Below are 23582 nucleotides of genomic sequence, written 5' to 3'. Positions count from 1 at the left end.
TGGTACTGGGTGTGGGAATGCATCTAAAGTGAGTGAGTGGGAATAGGTGGGAGAATAGGGGTGTTAGTGTGATTGACTGGGAGAATTAAAGGAGGGTGACTGGGAGAATGTTTGGGTGGAGTGTAGTGGAGTAGGAGGCGAGTAGTGTAGGGGGTCTGAAGATTAGTGGACAATAGTGACAGTGGAGAGTACAGTAGTGGAGAGGAGAAGGGGATGGAGGGAAGAGCGAGAGAAGGACTAGACTTATGGCAGAGTACCATTGGCGGAACAGAGAGAAAGAGGGTCCTGGGGGTGGGGGGAAGAGAGGAAGAAAATAGGAAAAAGGGAATGGAAGAACAGAACATTAGGACAAGGAGTACTAGAGCAAGAAGTGGGAGTGAGACCTGGGTGATTGAAAGTCAAAAGTCTTTGTTTCTATTATTATTGTGAGGCCCTTACACCTAAAACACTGTGAAAGGAGTAAGATGGGTAAGTTGATTGCATTTAGGCACTCGCATATAGCCAATCAGAACTTAGATAGTAGTGGTTACCGATCGCCAGTGAACATTTTGCGGTTTAGGGGTACTTGGGCCAGAGAGGCAAAAGCCAACGAGAGAGCAATGGGTGTCCCTTAGAGAGCCCCTTCTCAAACATTATTAATACAAATCCTTGAACAGTCTTTGAGAGTTGGTGTGGTCTTGAGACCATCTGTGACCCCTATCAATAGTAGGGTTTTGCAGTAAAGGAAGACAGAGCATTTTGGACTCCAGTAGATATATCAAGCTCCTCTTTGAGAGATGTCATTAGCCGGCATTGGAACACAGTTGGCTACATTACTACACATGCTATATAAGCATACATTCATCATAAACTACGGCCTGTAATCTGTCGGGCAATCCAGGATGTCTGCAAAACACAAATAGGTCTCTAAACATCTACAGCTATTTTAGAAGTGCATATATTCACATACGTTTCCTCTTGGCCTAAATCTCTATTCAAAGAAATCTTTAAAATTGTTCTAATATCAGTTATTAAAACAGCCAACGGATGGAAAGAGAAACCACATAAACTGTAGCAAATTGTCTTAATTACGCAATGAGATCCTATTTAAAGCGGTACTCCAGAAATCACAAAACCCTTGGTTTATGGTCCAGGAATATCTCACTACCAATCACCACGAGTTAATAAATCAATCACTCATTTCCTTTTGACTTCAAATCCTCGCGCAGCCCTGAGTCCATTTAAATATTTTCACATTCAGTGTGCAGGAGTGTGTTTCCTGTTACTGGCAAGTCTGTTTGCCATTGCTGTTAGCAGGAGGAGGAGTCTTCTACAAAAACCCCCTTGCTACGCGGAGTGTGCAGGAGTGTGTTTCCTGTGTTCCCTGGTGGTCCGTGTGGCCTGTGGAGACCTGATTCGGGAGTTCTAGGAGCTCTACAAGACCTTTGTGTCCTACACCCCACTCCTTGGGATCCCTCCGTGAGAACCTGGTAAGAGCTGCCTGCGCGCTAGGCTTTACGCTAAGTTTTGAATATTGAGCGTGACTCTAACGCGACTCTAACTATGAGGACTGGAGCCACGGCTAACACCCGCGCACAGGTGAAACGAGGGTTGAAAGCAGTAAATGTTGTGTCTGATAAGCACATTTTAAATCCAATTGGTAGAAAACCACAAGATGAAGATAGAACAGAAGCGCCATACGCCGCCCCTCCCAGCTCACTACGCCTTTCTTCTGAGCGCTTGGTTTCCTTTCAGAACTTGAGAAGGGAGTGTGTTCGATCAGCACGAACAGCGAAAGAGGACGAGGGACTCGCTGAACGTGGCAGTGTGAGCGAGAGTGAACGAGATGAAGAGGATGAGGTAGTGTTGGAGGAGGAGGAGGAGGAGGAGGAGGAGGAGGAAGAGCGGGTGGAAGAGAGGATGGGAGGTGGGAAAGTATTGGCCTCACTGGAATATAGATACACACCCGCGCCTGACAAGGGAGTAGAGGCAGCGGTGAAGGAGAATCTGGGCGGGCTATTGATCTTGATGAAGAAGTATGCTCGGCGATGATACATCGCGCCCCGACAGGGAGTTCCCTTACCTCCCCAATGCCCCCCACCTGGCACGAACAAATGCCCAAAATCCCTATGGAACTATCGAGGGAGCATGAGAGTGAAAAGTTGGAAACAGACAAACTTCATGCTCTTCCAGGATTTCAAAAGAAGCAAACTGACAATGGAAAGCAAATAGAAAGAACGTCCAAAGCCAGTAAAGGGGTGCAAAATTCAGATGTAGATGAATCAACCAGAGATGTAAGGGAAAGCATCCATCAATCGGTAGCGCAGAACATCTCGGACAGTTCTACAGAGGGAGAGGAGCTACCCAGAGAATTGCAAATGGCGCAAGTTCCACTCCTAGGGAGCGTGAAGCCAATTATTGAATCCCACCCCAAGCATTGACCACGGAAAAGCTATCACAGTCAGGCCCTTCCCTAAAGTTACTAGCGTGGCTAAGAGTTGCGGAGATGCCCAAGCCAGAGCAAAAAAAAAAAAGAAAACGTTGAATATGAACCTAAGGGGAGATGACCAAATTCCTAATGCTAAGCGGGCGTTGGATGTAAGCCTCTCCCAGTCGACAGCGAATGAGAGTTCTAGATCTGACTGTACAACGACAGAACTAACTGAGGATTGGGTGTGCTCTGTCGTCTGGAAAGAAAGAATTGCAGCCCAAAATTCCATCAAACCGGCACGTCGAAGAGACTCCCTGGGGATTGCTGATCAAGTGCTAAAAGACCTGGCAGAGATGAACTCTAAACTAACGCATCCGCGAAGAGCTTTTCAATCAAGCGCTTGCAGAAGAACAATGCCCTAAGCTGAGCGGATACAGCGCAAGGACAGGAGCATCTACAAAGTGTTGGGTCAGGAATCTAACACCCCGTCCTTTGAGACTAGAAATGAGGAGATCGTGCCTTCGCAAAGAGGTGTAGACGAGCAGCAAGTTCTGACACTGAATCCGAAGGTTCGAACAAACGGTTTAATAGCTCAGTGAAAAGATGCAAAAATGGGAGAAAAGGAGCGGATGACACACCAACACATAAAAGAACTCGAGAGTGTACAGCTCGATCGCTACCCTCTGAGTCAGAGGATAATGATAGTACATCAATTATAAAAAAAGTGAGCCGGCAGCGGCACAATCTATACACCCGAGAGATTCAAGCAACACTGAAGATACCTCCGCTCTCTTAGAGACGATAATCTCAAAGCTAAGCCCTATCTTGAGGTCAGCTACGACGAAAGCCTTGGCTCCTCTGACAAAGCTATATGAGAACTTAAATGAGAACTTTCCAGATCAAACTACTCTGATCGCCTTACTCAATTCGCAAATTGTACAACTTGAGGTTGACTTGATTGAAATGACGTCACAGGTTGCGATGACGAGAAGAGGGAATGACATCTCTTTAATAGCTTTGAAGGAGTCCCTAAATAAACAATGCTGAAGATAAGAGACTCCTAGCAGAAGTCACGAGACAAGCTCTTATGTTATTACAAAAAGAACGTGAGGGCATGGGCGATTTGGACACAAAAAGTCCCGTCTCCCAAAATTCGATCTCCCATGGATACAGTAATTGACTTGGATCCATCTGAAAATTCAGAAAGATCCAGAAAAAACAATCAACACCCAGAGAAAATGGCAGAGAACCACCAGTCAAACTCGCATCAGAATTGTTGCTATGAGAAAGACCTCACAATTACCCCTGAGGACATTGATAGTCCTGTGAAAGAGAATAATGAAAAGGACAGGTCCAAGAAAGCACGTACGCTTGAATCCTCCACAATGAAGACGGTATCAGCAAAAGTGGACCTACCTGACACCTCCCAAATCGAAAAAGAGGAAGGAAATAAACATCCGTCAACTGACCCTACTCTTGGACAAAAAACCAATGATGTCGGAACAGTGACATCTGAAATCAAATCTGCATCCCCCGTGCCAAAGAAGAACGATGGGGAGTGGTTTGATATATTTGAAAACCTGAAATCACAAGTGGGAGGCGTCAAATCCAACAAGGCTAAGACGGATGAAGTGAAACAGAGCAAATGCAAAAAAAAATCGAAAAATCAACAAGCCCAAAAGAACAAAAATCCTCGAAGTTCAGCTAATTTCTTCAGAAATATTAAAGTGCTGAATATCACAGTAAACAATACAAAGCAAACAACAACAAAAAAAAGTTAAAAAGTAGTGATGAATGTATAGATTTGGATGGAAATGACCATCCTGAAATTCAATCTGAAGCCAACAAAATGGCAAGGGGTAACACTGCTCCCTTGGTGATCAAAGACGAAGATGATGGGTCTGAGGAATTATTGAACATGTCAACCTATAGTACACCCGTCGATGATGAACTTGAGGAACAAAATGCGGCAGACGCAAATCAGAAAATCGATGGGAATCCTGGACAGGGTGAATATGATGTGGACTAAAATATCCCCCGATTGCCTATGCAAGAATGTGAGAAAGTGAGAGAGGAGAACTCGATAGGCAAAAGAGTTTTTTCATGGCCTAGAACACCAGAAAAAGATAACTCTCCAAACAAGAATTAAAAACGAAAAGGTAGAAGATCCCCAGATCTTCTGTACTCTAGAAGAGAAATGTGTGCGAAGCATGCAGAAATCCAAAACCAAGTCCAATAACCTTGTAGAAATACAGAATAAACCAAGAAACGTTTCACCGAAAAGAAATTCTAGCGCAGAAGCTCAAAATGAGAAACCGAGCACTTAAAAAAAAACAGAAGGGGCACTCAGTGAAAAGTCAAATAAGCACGACAGCCAGCAGTATACACCCTCTAACACTAATCTCAACGTCCCGGCAAGACTCCAACCTTACAGGGTACTGGTGGAAAAAATAGAACACAGGAAAAGCGACGCCCCTCTAAAAAGATACACTATACTGCAGTTATTTCAAAATATTCCTGTGTTAAGAACGATAAAGAGCTCACGAATTGAGCGTGTCAAAATCATAGCCGACATGAATCAGAAATTCGTGCTGTTACACATCACCGACAAGAAGGATGTCGAATTGGTCATGATGTGCGAGAGACAGTTGCTGGACGCTGGATACCAAGTATACGAGGTTGATAACGCCTTGGTGGCAATTGATCATGAAAAGTCAAAAGACAAAAAAAGCCAATAAAAAAGGAAAAAGAGTGCCTGCCGAATAATTCACCAAAAATGAAAATAAGATCAGAAGCCCTGTCAAGTGATAAATTAAACCCAGAGGATAGTGATGTGGAAACATCTTGCTCAAATGAAAAGATAAGACAAAAGAAAATCGAAATAACAGTGGAGAATCTCCTGTATGCGAATCCAAAGGGAACAAACAACGAGGAACCGATATCCTGTGAGGATGAGAGCAAAAACTGGGCCAGGTTAGCAAAGTTACTAAACGTACCAACGAAGAGTTAATGCCATGACCAAACGACAAACTTGGTGATAGCCTCTTGGAATACGAGAGGCTTCTCTCACCTTTTGAGATTAACACCGGAAACTTAAACTTTAGTAAAGGCGGACCTGATATGTATGCAAGAAACTTGGCTCACAAGAATACCATGTGTCGAGGGCTTTGAAGTGGCAATAAACCCAGCCATCAGCAAAAAAAGGGTCGCCCGATGTCGGGACAATTAGTCCTCCTTAAAAGAAACTGCGGTCTGAGAATCAAGTCAAGTCAGCATCGAACTTATCTCCCTTCTTGCAGGACATTTGTATTAAACCAGTGAATCAAATAGCAGTGAACGTCCAGGTTCTCCATCTACTAAACGTTTACTGGAACACAACACCGAAAACACATCAAAAATTCGAGGATGACCTCTTAGAGGCCATCGACTATATATTAACAGACGATCCTAAGGCGCTGATTATACTGTGTGGAGATTTCAATATGAAACTAATTGAACTTGAACAATCTAAGACACAGACGAATTACAAGGAGAAATACAAATGTGAATGTTGGTTGGAAGAAATGACACACAGAAACTTGGTAATGCTGAATGGAGTAACAAGAGGAGACATCCCAGCAAAGCCAACTTGGGAAAGAGGCTGCCAAAAATCCATATTGGACTACATCTTTATCTTGGATGGTCTATCGCAAGAAATAGATTCATTCAGAGTTAACAAGACCAGCCAAAGTGACCATAACATTGTGTCAATAAAATGGAACAAGGTCAAACCTGCACAGCGTGTCCAATGGAGACAAGAAATTTAGGTGGTACCTGGCCGGAATAGATTGCAACTAGAGAACGCCAACATTATGGCAGTAACAGAACTTCTGAAACTGAACCAGGAGATGGGTCTGACTGATCCAATTGAATACCAGCAGCTTTTAGAAATCTACAAAATCAAAAAAAGGAATCATCTAAAAAGACACAGTAATCAAAAGTACCAGTACGATCCTGAGGTTGCAAGTAGAAAGAGAGAGTTAAGGAAGACTCTACTAGGCATTCTTGTGTCTAAAGTGTTGAATGGTAAGAGCCTGTCAAAGAAAGCGAAAAATCACTATAATAACTGGTGTAAACAACACAGAGCAATGATGGAGCAACGAGATGCTGAGATAATGCTAAAAGCATTAAATCAAAGTAACTCTAGAGGATTCTGGGCCATAATAAATGAATCGATGAACTCTGAAAAGGCAATATTGTCAAATATGGTAATAGAAAAAGAATGGGAAAGCCACTACACAAAGCTATTCTAAAAAAGAAAAAGCCCAAGTACCACAAACCTTCAACTAGAACATCCGTGGGAAATTAAAATAGACCTGGAGGACATTCGGTCAACAATCATAAAAAGTAGTGCCTCCAGAGCAGCAGGACCCGATGGCCTTTCCAACGCTGACCTAAAAGAGAACATTGAAGAGTGAACTGATTTCTGTGATATCTTGTTCCGATCAATTATTAAAGAAGGACGGATCCCATTGACCTGGAAATCTGGGATTATTGTACCAATATTCAAGAAGGGAATCCGTATTGACCCTGCAAATTACCAGCCAATAGCCCTACTCGATGTAATGGGGAAAGTGTTTGCAACCCAGCTACTTGCACAACTCACAGCATGGATTAGACAGCAGGAAATTTACGACGGACGCCAGTTCGGGTTGGTCAAAGGAGTAGGTTGTAGTGTAAATCTCCCTACTTTGAATTTGCTGAAAATCGATGCCATCATAGCGGGTCTCAAAATATACCTAGCTTTTATCGACATGGCTAACGCTTTTGATGGAGTCGACAGAGAAACGCTTTGTTCTAAACTCAAGGAAAGGGAGTGTAATGAAAGTCTAATCTACGCCATTAAAGAACTATATTCAGATACCTATATACAAGTACGTCTGGACATTGAAGGAAATTTAACAAACCCTATACCAACTGAGAGGGGTGTGAAACAAGGGTGCCCACTGGGAGCTACCATTTTCAAGTTCTACATATCGGAAGTAGGAGCTGCTCTTGCAAACGTGGCGTCATTTCCGCCGCTTGTGAACAGAGTTCAGATACATCATATCTTGTATGCAGAGGACATGGTGATCTTCGATCGCACACCCATCGGCCTAAAACGAAAATTGACAACACTAAGGTCCTTCATAGAAGATCTGGGATTAGAGATTAATGTGGCTAAATCGGAAATCCTAGTGCTAGAAAGTAAAAGAGGAAGGAAGTTAAATAAGTTCAGATCAAGCTGGTCCCTTGGGACGAAAAAACTGAACCAAGTGCCATATACAAGATATCTAGGAACAATCATTAATTCCAGCATTAATGCTGATCCTATGATGAAAAAACTCCTAAACAGCTGCAAACAATTAACTTCCCAAGGTATCATTATACAAAAAAAATACGGGAAATTGTATTGTGAGCCAGTAAGAAAATTCTACCAACGCAGAAGTCACTCCAATTCTAACATACGGAGCAGAGAATATATACGGTTGCGACCACAAAGTATGGTCACGTTGTGAAGGCTTCTTTTGGGAGAGAATTCTTCAGATTCCCCAAAGCACGCCGACTGCCTGTGTTTTGTACGAAGTGGGGATCTCCTCTCTTAACACGAGAATTACATGGAACAAACTAGCGTTGTTTAGAAAGATCTATTAAGAAGCAAATTTGTCACCCCTTAAAATATTGATGGAAAAGAAGTTGCAAAGGAAATCTGCTCTATGTGAATGGAAACAACAATGCAAAGAGATCCTAAACCAACTGGGGTCAGATGAACAAACACTATGGTACAACCCAGAGTTAGTGAAAAGGAAACTGCTAGATCTTGACTGGATCGAAATTGGAGAGAAAAGATCAGCCCAAAAATCCATGCAAAATGTACCCACATAAGTCAAAAAACACGGCACGCTCCCGAGATATTTGATTATATCACCCTGTAAACGCTTAAGAAGACTATCTAAAATTCCGCTTGAACATCTTCGAAACAAAGGAAATTTTGAGAAATCGGCGGCTGATTCCAGCAACAAATTCAATATGTAGATTCTGTGCAAAGGGGGAAGAAAATGTAAAACATCTGGTTCTGTCTTGCTTCGAATTAAAAGATCAACGTGAGAACTGTCTAAGGAGTGAGATAAACCGATTGCAGACTTACAATTCTGAAGAATGAGGGGAGCAACTGCACATCGGCGAAAGCAAAACGTTGATGATTGCAATGATGAGATTTCTGGAGCAACTACAATCTCTACTGGAGTTGACGTCAGCCTACACTAATAGAGAGGACATTCCGCAAGAAGGGAGGGTGATCTGATGTACTGGGTACGGGACCCACGCGATAAAAATCACTTCTTCATAGAGTAAAGTGTTTTTTCATGTAATTATAGATAATCAAACAAAGAGGAAATAGAGAAAATGTTAATAATTTTGTAAGTTTAGAAGTAGTGTAAGTAACGTGAGGAATTTTTACATTTCGAAAAGTTTGTATAAACTAAATGAAATTAAAAAAAATATATATATTTTCATTCTCGCCACTGCTATGGAGGTACCAAATCATACACTTGTTCACTACACTTCCTTCTTGCTAAATGGCGTCAGCCGCAACATTGTGGCAGCTGTGCTGTATTTGCATAATCTAATATATTTTCCTGTGCTATTCCCCACGTACTCTTTTTCACTTTTTCCACATCTCATTTGCATGATCCATTTTAGTTTTGCAAGGGGAATTCTCCTCATGTTAAAATAAAAATAGTTTTGGCTTATGCAACCCTTGTTACATTTGGGACAGCTCTATGTATTGCTTGAAATTGGAAGAGAGCCGTGCAAACTGGCAGCACATTGTAACCATTTGTAAATAATGCCAAATTAGAAATCTTTTCATTTAAAACATTTTGAAAAAAATATATTGAACACAAAAATAAAAATTAGAAACAATATATCGAACACAAAAAGGAATGGCATCTGAAGTCATTACTGATGTTCTTAAGTACAAGTCATGGTTTTATGCATGGTCTCAGATAATGCATCAGACGCAAGTTGAGCTTGCAGAGCAGTCTCAACTTTGAAGTATCTGTTGACAAAAATAATTTCCACTTTTGTCCTGGACTATTCTACAAATTAAATTTTTCATTTTGTAATACAGTTGTACCAAACACATTCATGTTGCAATATACAACATTAAAACTGCTCTAAATAGTGTAGTACAGTTTTTGTAGCATATTCGTCCTGGGTAACTCCTGATAGAAACTTTATCAGCAGTGAGCTCATGTCGATAACCTTTTTATGGAGTGTCATTCTTTTGCACTGATTTGTAGTGTTAAAAAAGTGATAAATAAAAAGAAATGTTATTATAGTTTTTAATTTGCTCTTCAGTGTCATACCATTTTGCTCTGCCAAAATGTTCAAGCTGCAAACTGAATGTTGTATTTTTTTCTTCTGAAGCAGAGTTCTCAACTCCGGAACCAGTAAAGAAGAAGAAGGTGTTGGCAGTGACAAGTTCCCCCTCTGACAATGCTATGGACTTGTTGAAAACCATTACCACTCCCGTAACTGTTGGGCCAAAGATGTCCAAGAAAACAGAGAAGTCCCCCTCAAGCTCCTCCTCATCCTCTAGCTCCTTCAGTCCACCGGGGTACCCCTCGTACCCAGAAAGCAGAAGGCAACATAAGAAAAAGAAATCCAGCAGTAGACCGCATTCACCAGTAATGTCGGACGACAACCTACATAAGGCCAAGAAGCTGAAAACTCCACCAGCAAGCACAGAGACACTGACCTTGCGGGAGCCAGAAGGCTTGAAGATGAAGCTGATAGTCTCTCCCAAAGAGGAAGCCTTGCCGGAACCCAAATTATCCTCCAAAAAACCACCTCTCCCTGCAAGAGAAGACCGTAGTATTTTGACTCTCTCAGCGGTTCCTCTGGAACCATTTCCAAAACCTTCCCGGAAGAAGATCAAACTAGAGTCACAGGCAATGCCACTACTGCCGCTGGCAGGTAGCTCAAGGCGCGAGGCCAACTTCTACTCTGAGGCAGGGATCATACCAGAGTTGGAGCGGTCTAATCAGGAGCCTTTGGAAACATGCTCATCATCTGGCGGGGAGCTAGATGCGGGGGAGCTGGTGATCGATGACTCCTCCCGTGGGTCAAAGAAGAAGAAGAAATCAAAGAAGAGTAAGAAGAAGAAAGACAAAGAAAAGCATAGGGAGGAGAGACACAAGGATGATAAACACAAAGAAGATAAACATAAGGAGGAGAAGCATAAAGAAGACAAACACAAGGAAGAGAAGCGTAAGGATGATAGACACAAGGAGGACAAACGCAAAGAAGAGAAACGCAAGGAAGACAAGCACAGGGAAGACAAGCACAGGGATGACAAACACAGGGAAGGCAAGCATAAAGAGGAGAAGCGCAAGGATGAGAAGCGCAAGGATGAGAAACGCAAAGACGACAAACACAGGGAGGACAAACACAGGGAGGACAAACACAGGGAGGACAAACACAGGGAGGACAAACACAGGGAGGACAAACACAGGGAGGACAAACGCAAGGAGGACAAACGCAGGGAGGACAAACACAGGGAGGACAAACACAGGGAGGACAAATGCAAAGAAGACAAACACAAGGAGAAGAAACACTCCAAGCCCAAGAAGATACTGGGTCTTGTTATGGAGGACACATCCAAGGGGCCAATGATAGTTGGTGCCCAGGCACCAGTGGTCAGCATGCCCTTTGTCATACCACCAACACAACTTCCCATTCCTCAACCACCACCTCCTCCTCCTCCTCCACCTCCACCCCCTGTCTTTCATACAGATGGTCTTGTTGAGAAGAAGAAGAAGAAGGAGGAGAAGTCTGAAAAGCCAGAGAAGGTGAGTGAATGCATGGACCTGAGACTGTGCAAGGTGAAGCAGGAAGAATGATGGGCATGTGTGACAGTAGGGTTCGCTAAAATTACAGTCGCCCACATTTGGAGACGCTGTACTATTAACTGTCATTCATAAACTGTGCAAAATCCCACAATCATTCTTCACAAGCTATGGGTTCTCCAGCATGTAATCAGTGTTGCATATCCCCAACACCAGCTTGCTGTACTGTAGAAGTCTAAAGGGGTATATTCAAACAAAAAATCAGGATGGGAGACCCACACTTTTGAGATTCAGGATAATTTTAGTTTAATCTCACCGCAGAAACCCTTACCGCCGCACCGCTTGTCGGTTCACGATATCCCACGGACAGTGTTTCATCTCTTCACCTCCATCCTGAAGAAGGCCATCCCAGTCACCTACGTCCAGTCTTCGTACCTTGTGGCCGAAACACTACAGTGTCGATCTATGACACAACTCCACCCCTTGCATACTTGTATACACCTGTTGTTGTGTTTCTTTCCCTATGACAATACCCATGGACCAACTGAGGTCCTGGGCTGAATTCACTCTTGTGTTGTAAACCCTTGTTAACTGTGTATCCAATAGATCTTGCACCATCAGAAGGCTTGCACCCTCCACACTCTTGAGGGTGGTACCTAGTGGTACACCTACATATCAAATGTACAACTGTCCGTCTGTCAGTTATTATGCTAACAATTGATATATTATATGTATCATCACCAAAATTCAGAGATTAAACTAAAATTATCCTGAATCTCAAAAGTGTGGGTCTCCCATCCTGATTTTTTGTTTGAATATACGTTCACCTTGCTGGGCATATCAGGACCTAGCCAGGCGCCCTGTATTATTACCTGAAGTCTGAAGGGGGACAGTTATTGCTGTAACGGCTGGTCTGAGGTTATATTGTCTTTACCAAGATAACTCTGCGGGTTGAGCACTCGCTGGTGCAATCTGTGTAACCTGCAGGTCGCAGGTTCGAATGTGAGCAAGGCCAACTCAGTCTTTCATCCTTCTGAGGTCGATAAATGAGTACCATCTTCGGTTGGTATGACAAATGTATGTAAATGTGTTCTGATTACGGCGCATAGGAGTTAGCTCTATATAAATAACAAACCATCAAATCATCAACAAGCTGCAAACTAAGTAGTGTCTCTTTTCAAAGTGGTCTGTATCTGATAGCACCATTGTCGAGTTCAGAACATATAGACATCAGCCCAGAAAGTGAAGTAATTAAACAAAACTGTTTATTACGTACTCCTGTGAACGTCATAAAGAATGGTCTTAATTTCAGGCAATGAGATGATAAAAGGTTTACAGTTAGTTCTGCAAGACACACAGACCAGATCCTAGCATCAACCCGTTCCCAACCCACTATCCAGCCCGGCGTACAGATATGCTACTTAAATGCACTCCAGACTATCAAGCCCACTACACCGAAAGACACTTACCTGGCCTTCCAATGTGCTATTTCCACCTTATCTAACACAATAAGATGCTATTATGGTAGGATTGGTCCCTTCTTTATGTCCAAGTCCATAGGCTATTACTTAACTCACTAGTTCTGGCTAAAACATGGCGGAATATCATCTTTTTGGTAACATCCTCCTCAGGTGAGGGGTGTGGTTGACCACACCGCTGATGGCTTCCTCTGTAGATGAACTTATTGTATTATTCAGTTTAAACCAGTGACATTCTTTGGTACCCGAGCTGATGACCTGGCCCAGTCTCTGCAGTTGGCCAAATTTCCAGAGTCCGCATTTTCAATGCACCTGTGCAATCTGAATTGACAGCAACCAGTATTGCCTGGTGGCAATAGAAACAGGGTTACCCTTAGCTAAAGTCCACTTATATTTAAAGAAAAATAATAAACAATAGAGGCACGAAGGTGATGTTGTGGCAAGGCAACAAATAACATTTTTTCCTGGTTTTCTTTTGTCAAGGATGCTCCTCCCGGACCCGCCTCTCTCCCATCTCATGATTTCTCCCAACCCCACATTCAGCTTAATTTTTACTTCTTTATCTTACTTTTATTCAACTAGGGGTTTGCACCCTTCCACAGACTCCTTTTGTTCTTCCTGCGCAACTATCGTAGCAATCATGGTGTTCTGCTTTTACCAGAGTATTTTTTCTTTATATTATAGGATTAGGGCTATACAAAATCCGGCATTTAATTTTCCTCTGACTACATTTTCGGAATAGCAGAATTCACTGTTGTATTTTCATGTATACTTCCAATAAACCATTTAGCTGTCGCTGGAGAGAATCCTTTTCTTAGTCAATCTCATGCAAGACAAACAAGAAGGGTACAGGTCTGGAGTTTTGGAGTGCAGAGCAGACCTGAAGGCACTGCATTCATTACCATGGTTCCCTTCCTATTGCAATACAATTGACAGTAGGAAACAATACCTGCCAGTAAGAAGAAAAATATGGTTATACTTAGTAGAGATGATGAAAGGTGCTCAGACACTTCCTTATTAATTGCACACAAGGTATCGTTAGGAGTACAGCGAGTGGCTTTACGATGAGCTAGCTTGAATATCTTCTTCTGCTTGCTAAAAGCTACTACTTCTAAAACCTGTAAGTGCTACTGTATATCCGTACTCTTCTTAGCCTCTGGTATTAGTTTCTCCAACTCCTCAAGTTTTGTGGGCACTATCTTAGATCACACTTTCAAAGATTATAAACATGCACAGTTTTTCTCTTTTGCAGGCTAATATGCGTTACAGTTCCTAGTCTCTGTATGTATAGTGAAATGCAATTCTGAAGTGGGCCATAGACATTAACTCCATACCTGTCCTCAACCTGAAATAGCAGCTTACCTATCAATGACATCCCAGTTGCCCTACATTCCTAACATTTTCTATTTCCCACTAACAACACTTGATGTTTCCTAACTTAAGACATTGCAGCTGGGCCAATTCATAGCCTCATATGATATTGCTGGTGGTGTCCCAGATGCTTTTGATTGGCTGCTTTGCAATGATTGTGTATTCTCCATGTCCACCCACTGTACTATTCTCCATGTCCACCCACTGTACTACCAGAGGTATCTCCAGATCCACAGATCTTCAGGTATTTTGAAGTAGTTTTGCAGGATTCTAGGCCATCTTTTATGTTGTACATCTTCACATATTTTTAGGAGTTCTGAATTCAGGTAGTCCTGCACCTCTTCACAGGCAATGTCCCATTGTAGCCTTCGCCCTGCTGTCATCACTCCATGGATCAGGGCATCTCGTGTAAGCTTACTGAGTGTGCCAATAATGTTGAGCTCCGCAATGTTGTATTTTCTTTTTTTTTTATTGTATATAGTTTACAAAAGAAACCTTTACAACATTTTATAATGAAATAGAAAACATTATTACACAATTTTACAAAATATCACATGGTGTAACACTGATTAAACCTAAATATTAAAACCATTGCATACACCTCAATTCATCATAAATAGCGTTATTGCACAAATAGACAGTTTCACACAATCGATAATTTATAAGACCAAATATTATAGATGGAGTACATCTCAATTCATCCCAGAAAACATCATTACACAATTTTAAACTATATCACACAATCTAACATTTATAAAACCAAGTACTAACGCCATTAAATACAACACAATTCATCACAAATTATAAATGAACCAGTGAAAAAGTTTAAAAAATCATTGCAACATTTTAAGATGATATTTCCACCCTTATTAAGTTTCATATATGAGAGCGAGTAACTAGACTATTGTGTTTACAGAATAACGAAACATCACGGAATGACCAATTATGCTGTATTCCGTTCATTATATAGATCCATAGACTTTATAAATGACGCAATCGCTAAACCCTCTGAAGTATTCTGAATGTTAACACAACCAGACCATACATTTCTTTTTCTTTGTTGGCTTTATATACAACACTTAACCAACATACAACAAACAATTTAACATTCAATACTGCACACCTTGCCGGGGAATTTCTACAGCTTCTCTGTCGTGGCGCACATTCCTGGTCTTCTGCACTTGCATCTATTGTCTCTTATGAGCATCCCGGTGTCTTTGCCCTGAGGCTGTCCTGAATTTTAGTTTGTTCATTTCCTTCTGGCCAGGCCTTAGCTTGATGGTGCTTTCTACTTACTCCCACGTTTGTGCCTGCGTTCTCCTGTTCACTGGACCTCTCCGAGTTGTGTCCAGCAGTGGGTGCAAATAGTCCTTGTAGTTCCATGCCATTATCTTGTCACTGCTTTTGCGTGCCCCTCTTTGCCATGCAATGGTCCATACTGTTGTTTCGGCCAGCGACCATCTCTTCAAGTCCGCCCGCCCTGCTTCGACAGTCGGGCCTGTGTTGGATTTCCAAGCTATTGCTAATCGGCACTTTGCCAAAATGCACATCAGGTCTTTCATTTTGGCTAGGTGTGCTCTTGGTTTGCCTCCTCTCGGGAACCGTCCCAGCAGGTATGTTTCCGGTGACCATGTCTGCATTTGGATTCCACCCTCAGCTGCCCTTGCCTTGATGCCATCCCAGAATTTCATTATTACCGGGCAGGTCCAGAACATGTGCAGCATGTCTGTGTCTTCCGTTGCGCATCTAGGGCAGGTTTGTGTTGCTTTGCCCCCCATCCTGGATATTCTGCTGGGAGTAAGATATGCTCTCTGCGTGACATGGAGCTGTGTTTGCCTGAATCTCGCGTTTCTGGAGACCTTCTTTATATATCTTAGGGCCCTTGCACATTCTTCTTCCAGGAGGGTTTTTTGAAGCTCCCCTTCCCATTTCCCACATGCTGGCAGTTCTCAGACATTGTGGCTTCTCAGAAGCAGTTCATATAGTCTGGACACTGTGTGTCCTCCCTCTGCCACATCATACCATGCATCTACTGTCTCTCCTATTTCGGTTCCCTCAGATAGGTCTGGCCATCTTTTTGTGATTGCTTTTACCATGCTGCTGTATAGCATGAATTGGCCTTTATGTATGTTGTACTCTTCTATTTGGGCATGAAACTCCACCCATTGTCCCTCATTCCATAACTCTCCAACTTGTGCAATTCCCTTTGCTTCCCAGTGTCTTCTGAATGCCGCAGGCGCCTCTGGTCGGGTGTTTATAAGTCCTGCTAGTGAGACCTGTGCAGTGCAGGGGCCTTGGCTTCCCTGGAATTTCCACGCTTTCTTCTATAGGGCCAGACCCAGTCTGGGAAGGGTGGGGAGTGTTTGGTTTGGGGACTTTTCCATCCATATTATCTCTTTCAAGGGTCATCCGATTGTTTGGGCTCATGTCCTTACCATGCTTTTTAAGAGTATTATGAAAAATGGAGACCTCCCGATCTCTTGGCAAACAGCTTATGTGGTTCCTATTTTTTAACGTTGGTGGAGAGATCAGGCTAGGAATTGTCATCCTATTGCAGTAATAGATGCAGACTGCAAAATGTTTGCCTCCATATTGTTAACACACTTAAATGAGTGGATGAACACATCACAACGACTAAATAAAATTCAGACGGGGTTTCGGACAGGGCATTCTACGAACCTGAATGGTTTGGTTATGAGCGCGCTACAGGAAACAGCTTGGGGAAAGTATGGTGGAGACATTTATGTGGCCTCAATGGACCTCTCGACAGCCTCCGACCGCATTATCCAAAGCCACCTGTGGTCTAAGCTTGCGAAGTGAGGGCTGCTGGGGGGTCTGTTGCGGCCAATTATGGATCTCAATGAAAATGCAGGGATACGAGTTAGAATTAATCTTGAAGGGAATTTGTCCCGCAGGATTCCTACTTGGGTGGGTCTGAGACAGGGATGTGTTCTTGCCCCCTGTCTCTTTAACCTATGTATCCAAAATTGGGGACTATCTCGCTGAAGCAGGTTTGGTTACCCGGAAATTGGGTGAGTTGCGTATCCCTTGGTTGGCATACACCGACTATTTCCTATTCCTCGACTGCACCAAAGTGGGCCTTCAGCGTTTATATTAATACATTTGCAAACTATGCAGAAGAGAACGGACTGATTGTTAATCCCAGGAAAACTTGTGTATTGGTGCTTTTGAGGGGACGGAAAAAGAAAAGGCAGAGTTGGAGTATGCAAGGGGTCCCTATTGAGAACACATCTAGTGTGCTTTATTTGGGGTTCCCTCTCTTTTCCCAGTCTTTGGCGACCGGACTTTGTACCTTATTCAGACAGAAAGCCATAACCCTTTCCACTCAAATCACTAAACTGGAGCAACAATTCGGGTGTTTCTCCTTTAAATCCTCGGTCTGCTTTTATGAGGACAAGGCTGTGCCAAAACTCAATTATGCAAAGGAAATACACTATCATGAGTTGATGAAATTTTGGGAAACGTTAGAGGGAGGGTTCCCGCAGCGGCTATCAAATATGAACTGGGAATAGGATCCTTGGAGGTCCGGGTGGCATGGAGACTGTTATCCATTTTCCATAGTATAATTGCCCAGCTGCCGAATACACTTTATGTAGAGCTGGGTAAATTGTTAGAAATGTGTGGATCATGGCAAGACTCCAATAAGTTTTTGACTGCAATTCGGGATACATGTGATGAGTCTTTGAGTGACCTTAATATGGATAGAGAGACTCTGCACACAAATCCTGAAAGGGTTAAAAGATTGTTATATGAAAATGACTGGATCACAAACATAGATAGGTTCCACTCATATCCCTCTTTGATCCATTTACAACGGGACCATTAGAGTATTGCAGGGTTATCTCGCCTCTTCTCTTACAGTTTACGAATCAATAGTATTGTAACATTCTTCTAAAATTACATTGGAACATTTTGCCAACCCGCGAAGTGTTATTACATAAAAAATGATAGACTTAGAAGATTCAATATGGAGGCAAACATTTTGCAGTCTGCATCTATTACTGCAATAGGATGACAATTCCTAGCCTGATCTCTCCCCCCACGTTTAAAAATAGGAACCACATAAGCTGTTTGCCAAGAGATCGGGAGGTCTCCATTTTTCATAATACTCTTAAAAAGCATGGTAAGGACATGCGCCCAAACAATCGGATAACCCTTAAAGGTGTTATTGGTCAAATCGTTCGGGCCTTGCGCCCGGGAGGTTTTTACACTTTTAATAAGCCCCAACACCACCTCGTAGTCGATAGTTGGTTGCCACTCTCCGGCGCTGTGTGGAGTCAGACAGCTGATATCCTCATCCGGTCCCCGCAGGTTAACCCAGTACAAATTGGAAACAAAAAAACCCATTGGGTTTCTGAGACCGCGCTCAGTTGATTAACAATGATGGAAAGCTCTTGACCATTAATTATGGCCCAGAATGCCCTTAAATCTCTTTTTACTAAGGTGCACAGCATAGTTTCAGTTTCCTTTTGCAGCACCACTGCTTTTCTGGACCTACATTCTTTTTTTTATACCTTTAACTAGTCTAGTTCTATTAGTTTTTTTGTACTTGGTCCCAATTAGAGCAGCGAATCGACCTTAGGAATCGATGCATAGAAGCTTTCACATAAGCTAGTTGTTGATGAAAGATAGGCCTGTGTATACAGCATGATTGCCAAACCTCATTCTAGGATTAGTACTAGCCCGATCAATCAAGCAGCCCAGGAAAGTGTCAAACCTGGTAGGATTAAAAGCATGGAGTTTCCACTCTAGGGTACTAGAACTCATAAGGGAGACTAGTTTGCTATTAAGGATCCCTATATTCTGAGCGGACCATCTAATCCCTTTACCCTGTCCCACTGTTCCAAGGTCAATTAGGTCCCCTTTGATCGACTTATTTACCAATATGTCAAAGTCCACTTTCAGGACACTATGGTCACTCCACGCATTGGGGATAATCTTAACACCTGTATTCAGATCAAAAGAACGTGTGTCAATGAAAATATAGTCTATTGTTGAGAACATATCTCCTCTTTTCCCAGTTGGTATTGATGAATCAGAGGCATCCAATCCCCCATTCATCAAACCAAACCCATCGATTCAAACGATAGAGTCCACATTCTTCCCCATTGTTGCTTTTGATTTCCCTTAACCATACCTGACACGGTCTCCTATGGTTCGTACATATGACATACAGCAGTCTGAGTTAAGAGTATAACCCTGCCATTAGGAGCATCCCCCGGCCAGTCCCGGATTAGGGAAGTAATTGTTTCCAAAAAGCCATTAAGTTCAGCTATCCTCTTGTGCCAATAGACATTTCCAAGAAAAATGTCATGGTCAACCACTGAGGAAGATACTTTCACTGCCATAATCCCCAAAGGGAGATCAGGCACGGCCTAGATATAAAACCTAATGTCCCCTTGATTGCAATCACCAGACCCACCAAAGGACTCCCTACTTTTTTGGGTGAACACCTCATAGCCATCTATAGATAGATTGTCCACATGTCATGTTTCTTGCAAAGAAATGCAGTTACTGTATTGGTGAGCTGTTCACAGTAATAAGCCGATGGCCCGTTCTATGCGACCTGACCAGCCATCTTGATTTTTACCATTGTAGATATCCCAAGCTGCAAGGTTTGCATTTACCCCATCCTGTGTAATTCTTGCTTCTGTTGTTGTAGATGGATGGCAGCCTCCTCACTGCAATTGGGAAACTGAGTAGCAACCTGTAATGCAGAAAAAGTTGTATCAATTAACGTAGGTAAATTAGTATTCAGAAAAGCAGACCGGATTCCAGACCGCACTATCTTATTTACTGTGTCTTACCAAAGAGATTCGCTATGCATCGGAGTATTCCTTATAAATCCAGTAACTTCAGAAGTTGTCCACACAAGGCACTGTATGAGGGTACAGGTGCAGTTGGCCATGGGTGGTGTTGGAGCATGCTCTTGTCTCTTCACTGCTGTTTGCAAAATTCGAAGTATTTAGCAAATAGCACTATAGCTCCATAGAGTTATTGTAGTAGTTCCCTAGCACCACACTGTGGTCTTCTATGTGGTATAGCCACACTTTAAAAACTGTGTGGCGGGTGCACATCACCGTCCCTGCTTTTATTACCCGTCCTCTCCCTCACCACTCCTGTCATATTGGTCTTGTACGGATAGCAGTAAATGATCTTCAGAATGTATTTCCTTCCCAATCTACAATGCAAATCAAAACAGCAGTAATGAGTAAAATCAGAAATGTATGCTGGTTGGGCATCTATTCCAGGGGCAGGGATAGGTTTTATAAAGAACTCTCATCTTTTGGCAGGTAATTGGATGTGCGAGCTGTCTTTATAGACTGTTGTTGAGTATTAAATGCCTGAAGGTAGTAGTCCTCTGACAACCCATTTGAGAGGGCTTTGCATGGATAGTTAATGTCGGGGCTGGAGGGTTGCCCAAAAATAGATCGTAGGCGAAAGATCTCCTCTACTGAGGGTGACCTTCCCGGAATGGCTGTTCCCAAGACTAGGTATTACAAAGGGAACACCCCATTCAAGGGGAAGGACGGAAGTACGCCACTTGTGTGTCTCCAAGCTGTAAGAAGGGAAAATAATGTAAGAATAGATTTTCAATATTTACTTATGCAATATATAATAGAGAGTGGGCACCCACCTAGGCACGATGGAAAAGAGGTGAACATTGGCAGGGCTGATATGCTGCGGTATTGGTAGTAATCGAGATGGAAATAGGGTCCAGATGAAATTATGATGAAGAAGGTCCATGGAGAATAGGCCAGCAGGGGAATAATAGATTAGTCAGATTAGTAAAGTCTAAGCCCGAATGACAAGAGGGCGATACTAAGGGGGAGTTTAGTGTCAGTCTGAATCCCAAAAGTCAACGTAAATCCAATGATGGGAAGTATAATTTTCCAAAAACCAGGATGTCAATCCAGCGGGTAATCCACAGAGCAGTTCCAGAGACAGATAGCAGAAGTTCGAGGAACCAGGGAATTGTTCCAACGAGAGTGGCAAGTCAAAAGGGGTATCAAGACAAAATATGGAAAAAGAGGAAAAAGATGCGAGAACGACGACAGCCTAATGACCTGTTGTATGGGAAGGTACCCACTCGAGAGTCTGCAGTCACATTTTAGCTCATTGCACCTTTCACAAAGGAGGAATTTCCATTTGCAGATCAGTCTTTGTCCTGCCCAATCGAGCAGTCCAGCACCAAAATGCTAGGCAATCCACCTTTGAACAAGCCTCCCCCTCTCCAACTCTCTCACCATTCCTCTCTCCTGGAGTGATCACTTTCTCCTTTCCTCCCACCTCTCTCTCTCTACCCCTCAGGCCAAGCCAACTCCAGCACTGACACCTATCTTCTCGGTCATCCGACCCATGAAGCGTCTGTCAGCTTGTCTCATCCTTCTGCACCTTTGGCTGACTTACACCCTGACACAACCCTTTCTAACCTTCATCTTTACATCTCTAACACTCTTGATGTACTTGCCCCTGTCATGAATATCCCCTTGAAGCCCAAATCCAAGTGCAACTCTTGGTATGACTCCGACCTCGTCACCCTCAAACCACAAGTGCGAGGTGGCTGAGATGAAGTGGAGGGCATCAGGCAAACCCAATGACAAACTGTCCTCGCCAAGAAGAGAGCACACATCCAAGCCCGCGTCTCTACGGCATCTAACAACTCGGCCGAACTCTTCAAAATCTGCAAGGAGCTGGCCAATCCTGCTGCAGTCTCTACCTCTCCTGTTGCCTCCCAGACCTTCTATACGGCCTTGGCTTCTCATTTCATCACTAAAACTCAGGACATCCTGTCAACCCTCTTCATCTTCCTCCTCCTCTTCCGCAGCCGTCTCTCCTCCTCCCTTCTCTTCCTTTCCCTTGTTCATCCCAGACGATGTTTCTAGACAATCCGATCTATGAAAGTCTTGCCAAAACAGGTTCTCCCTGTTCATCCAGAGCCATCAAGGACCACAACGACACCCTAGCTCCAGCCTTGGCCGAGTTCTGTTATCCCTCCTTCCCCCCCCCCCCCTTAAGCACTCCCTTGTGCACCCCCTGCTAAAGAAGCCCTCTGCCGATCCTTCCTCTCCAGCTAACCATCGCCCGATCTCCATCATCCTTTTCCTGGGCAAACTCTTGGAAAAGCTGGCCATCTTCCAGCTTAATCTGCACACTGAATCTGTTGGTTGTCTCTACGACCACCAGTCTGGCTCAGAGCTGCCAGAAGCACAGAAACTGCTCTCCTGAATACCTGTGAAGATCTGCTCTCAAACCTTGATTCTAATCTTCCTTCTGTCTTCATTCTCCTTGATCTTTCTTCTGCCTTTGATACGGTCAACCATGCCATCTTTCTCAATATACCTCCTTGACAACCTGACTATCACTGATCAGGCCCTGGCATGGCTAACCCCCTTTCTCACTGACCGACCCTCCCAGGTCCAACTTGGGTCTTTCCTCTCTTCTATACCTCTCTTCACTTCTGGTGTTCCCCAGGGGTCTAACCTCTCTCCCTAGCTGTTCAACCAATACCTGGCACCTCTTGCTCACTGCATTGCTTCTTTCTGCTCCAACGTTCAGTGTTATATGGATGACACCCAGCTTTGCTTCAGGCTCCCCTCAGCCGCCTCTATCCTCCTATCATTCCGGACTGTCTGACCTCAATTCAGGAATGGTGTGCCATCAATGATCTCTGCCTTAATGCCAGTAAGACTGAGATCCTCCTCATCGGACTAGCTCCTTCCTTTCCTCTCTCTCTCTGCCGCCCACTCTGGGCCCTCTTACTGGTCCTACTTGTGAGAACCTTGGGGTCATCTTCGACTCCACCCTCTCCTTCTCTCCTTCTCTCCTTCTCTCCTCAAATCTCTTACATCTCTAAGAAGTCCACGGAGGTATTCGTCCTTTCCTCACTTTCCCTCAGAAGCTCAATGTGTCCAGAGCTCTTGTTCTCTCTAGGCTGATCTACTGCAACAGCCTCTTCCTAAATCTTCCTGCCTCTACTCTCCGACCTCTTCAACTTATCCAGAACAGGACTGCAAGACTTGTCCTTGGCCTCAAGCCCAGGGATCGTATCTCTCCAGCTCTGAAATCTTTTCATTGGCGGCAAGTATCAAGTTCAGGACCCTCTGCATCGTCCACAAGGCATTCTGGGGCCTGGGACTCCGCTACCTCCAACTCTCTCTTCCTAAAAATCTCTTCTCTCGAGCTCTCCGCTCATCCACTTCCTACTCTCTGAGGGTCATTCGCTTTTCCAAGCAGAGTTGGGGGCAGATCTCTATCCTCGGCTGGGCCCTCCCTGCCTCTCTCAAACTTGAGCAGAACCATCTCTTGTTCGGGAAGCAATTCAAGACCTTCCTCTTCGCTTCTGCTTTCTCTCTTCCTCTCCCCTGTTGATTCCCGACTGCCCCACGCACTCGCCACCTAGCTACCCTCTGAACTTGGGCCCAGGCTCCT

The 23582-nt window shown here is 43.5% G+C and overlaps 1 protein-coding gene across 5 annotated transcripts in view; it reads left to right on the top strand.

Moving 5' to 3' along the window:
- Positions 1 to 23582, top strand: part of HMGXB4 (HMG-box containing 4) — a 740304-nt gene that overhangs the window by 208471 nt on the left and 508251 nt on the right. For 4 of the 5 annotated variants that reach the window (XM_069653066.1, XM_069653064.1, XM_069653067.1 and 1 more), the window contains one exon: positions 9860 to 11283. In XM_069653066.1, the coding sequence (XP_069509167.1) occupies positions 9860 to 11283 (1424 nt within the window). The remainder of the gene's footprint in view (positions 1 to 9859; positions 11284 to 23582) is intronic. The other variant, XM_069653065.1, reaches the window with a different exon arrangement.

Source organism: Ambystoma mexicanum, chromosome 3q (genome assembly GCF_040938575.1).
Source record: "Ambystoma mexicanum isolate Mex_15411 chromosome 3q, UKY_AmexF1_1, whole genome shotgun sequence".
NCBI lineage: Eukaryota > Metazoa > Chordata > Amphibia > Caudata > Ambystomatidae > Ambystoma > Ambystoma mexicanum.
Note: the sequence above shows the minus strand (reverse complement) of the source record. Positions and strands in the feature narration are given on the sequence as shown.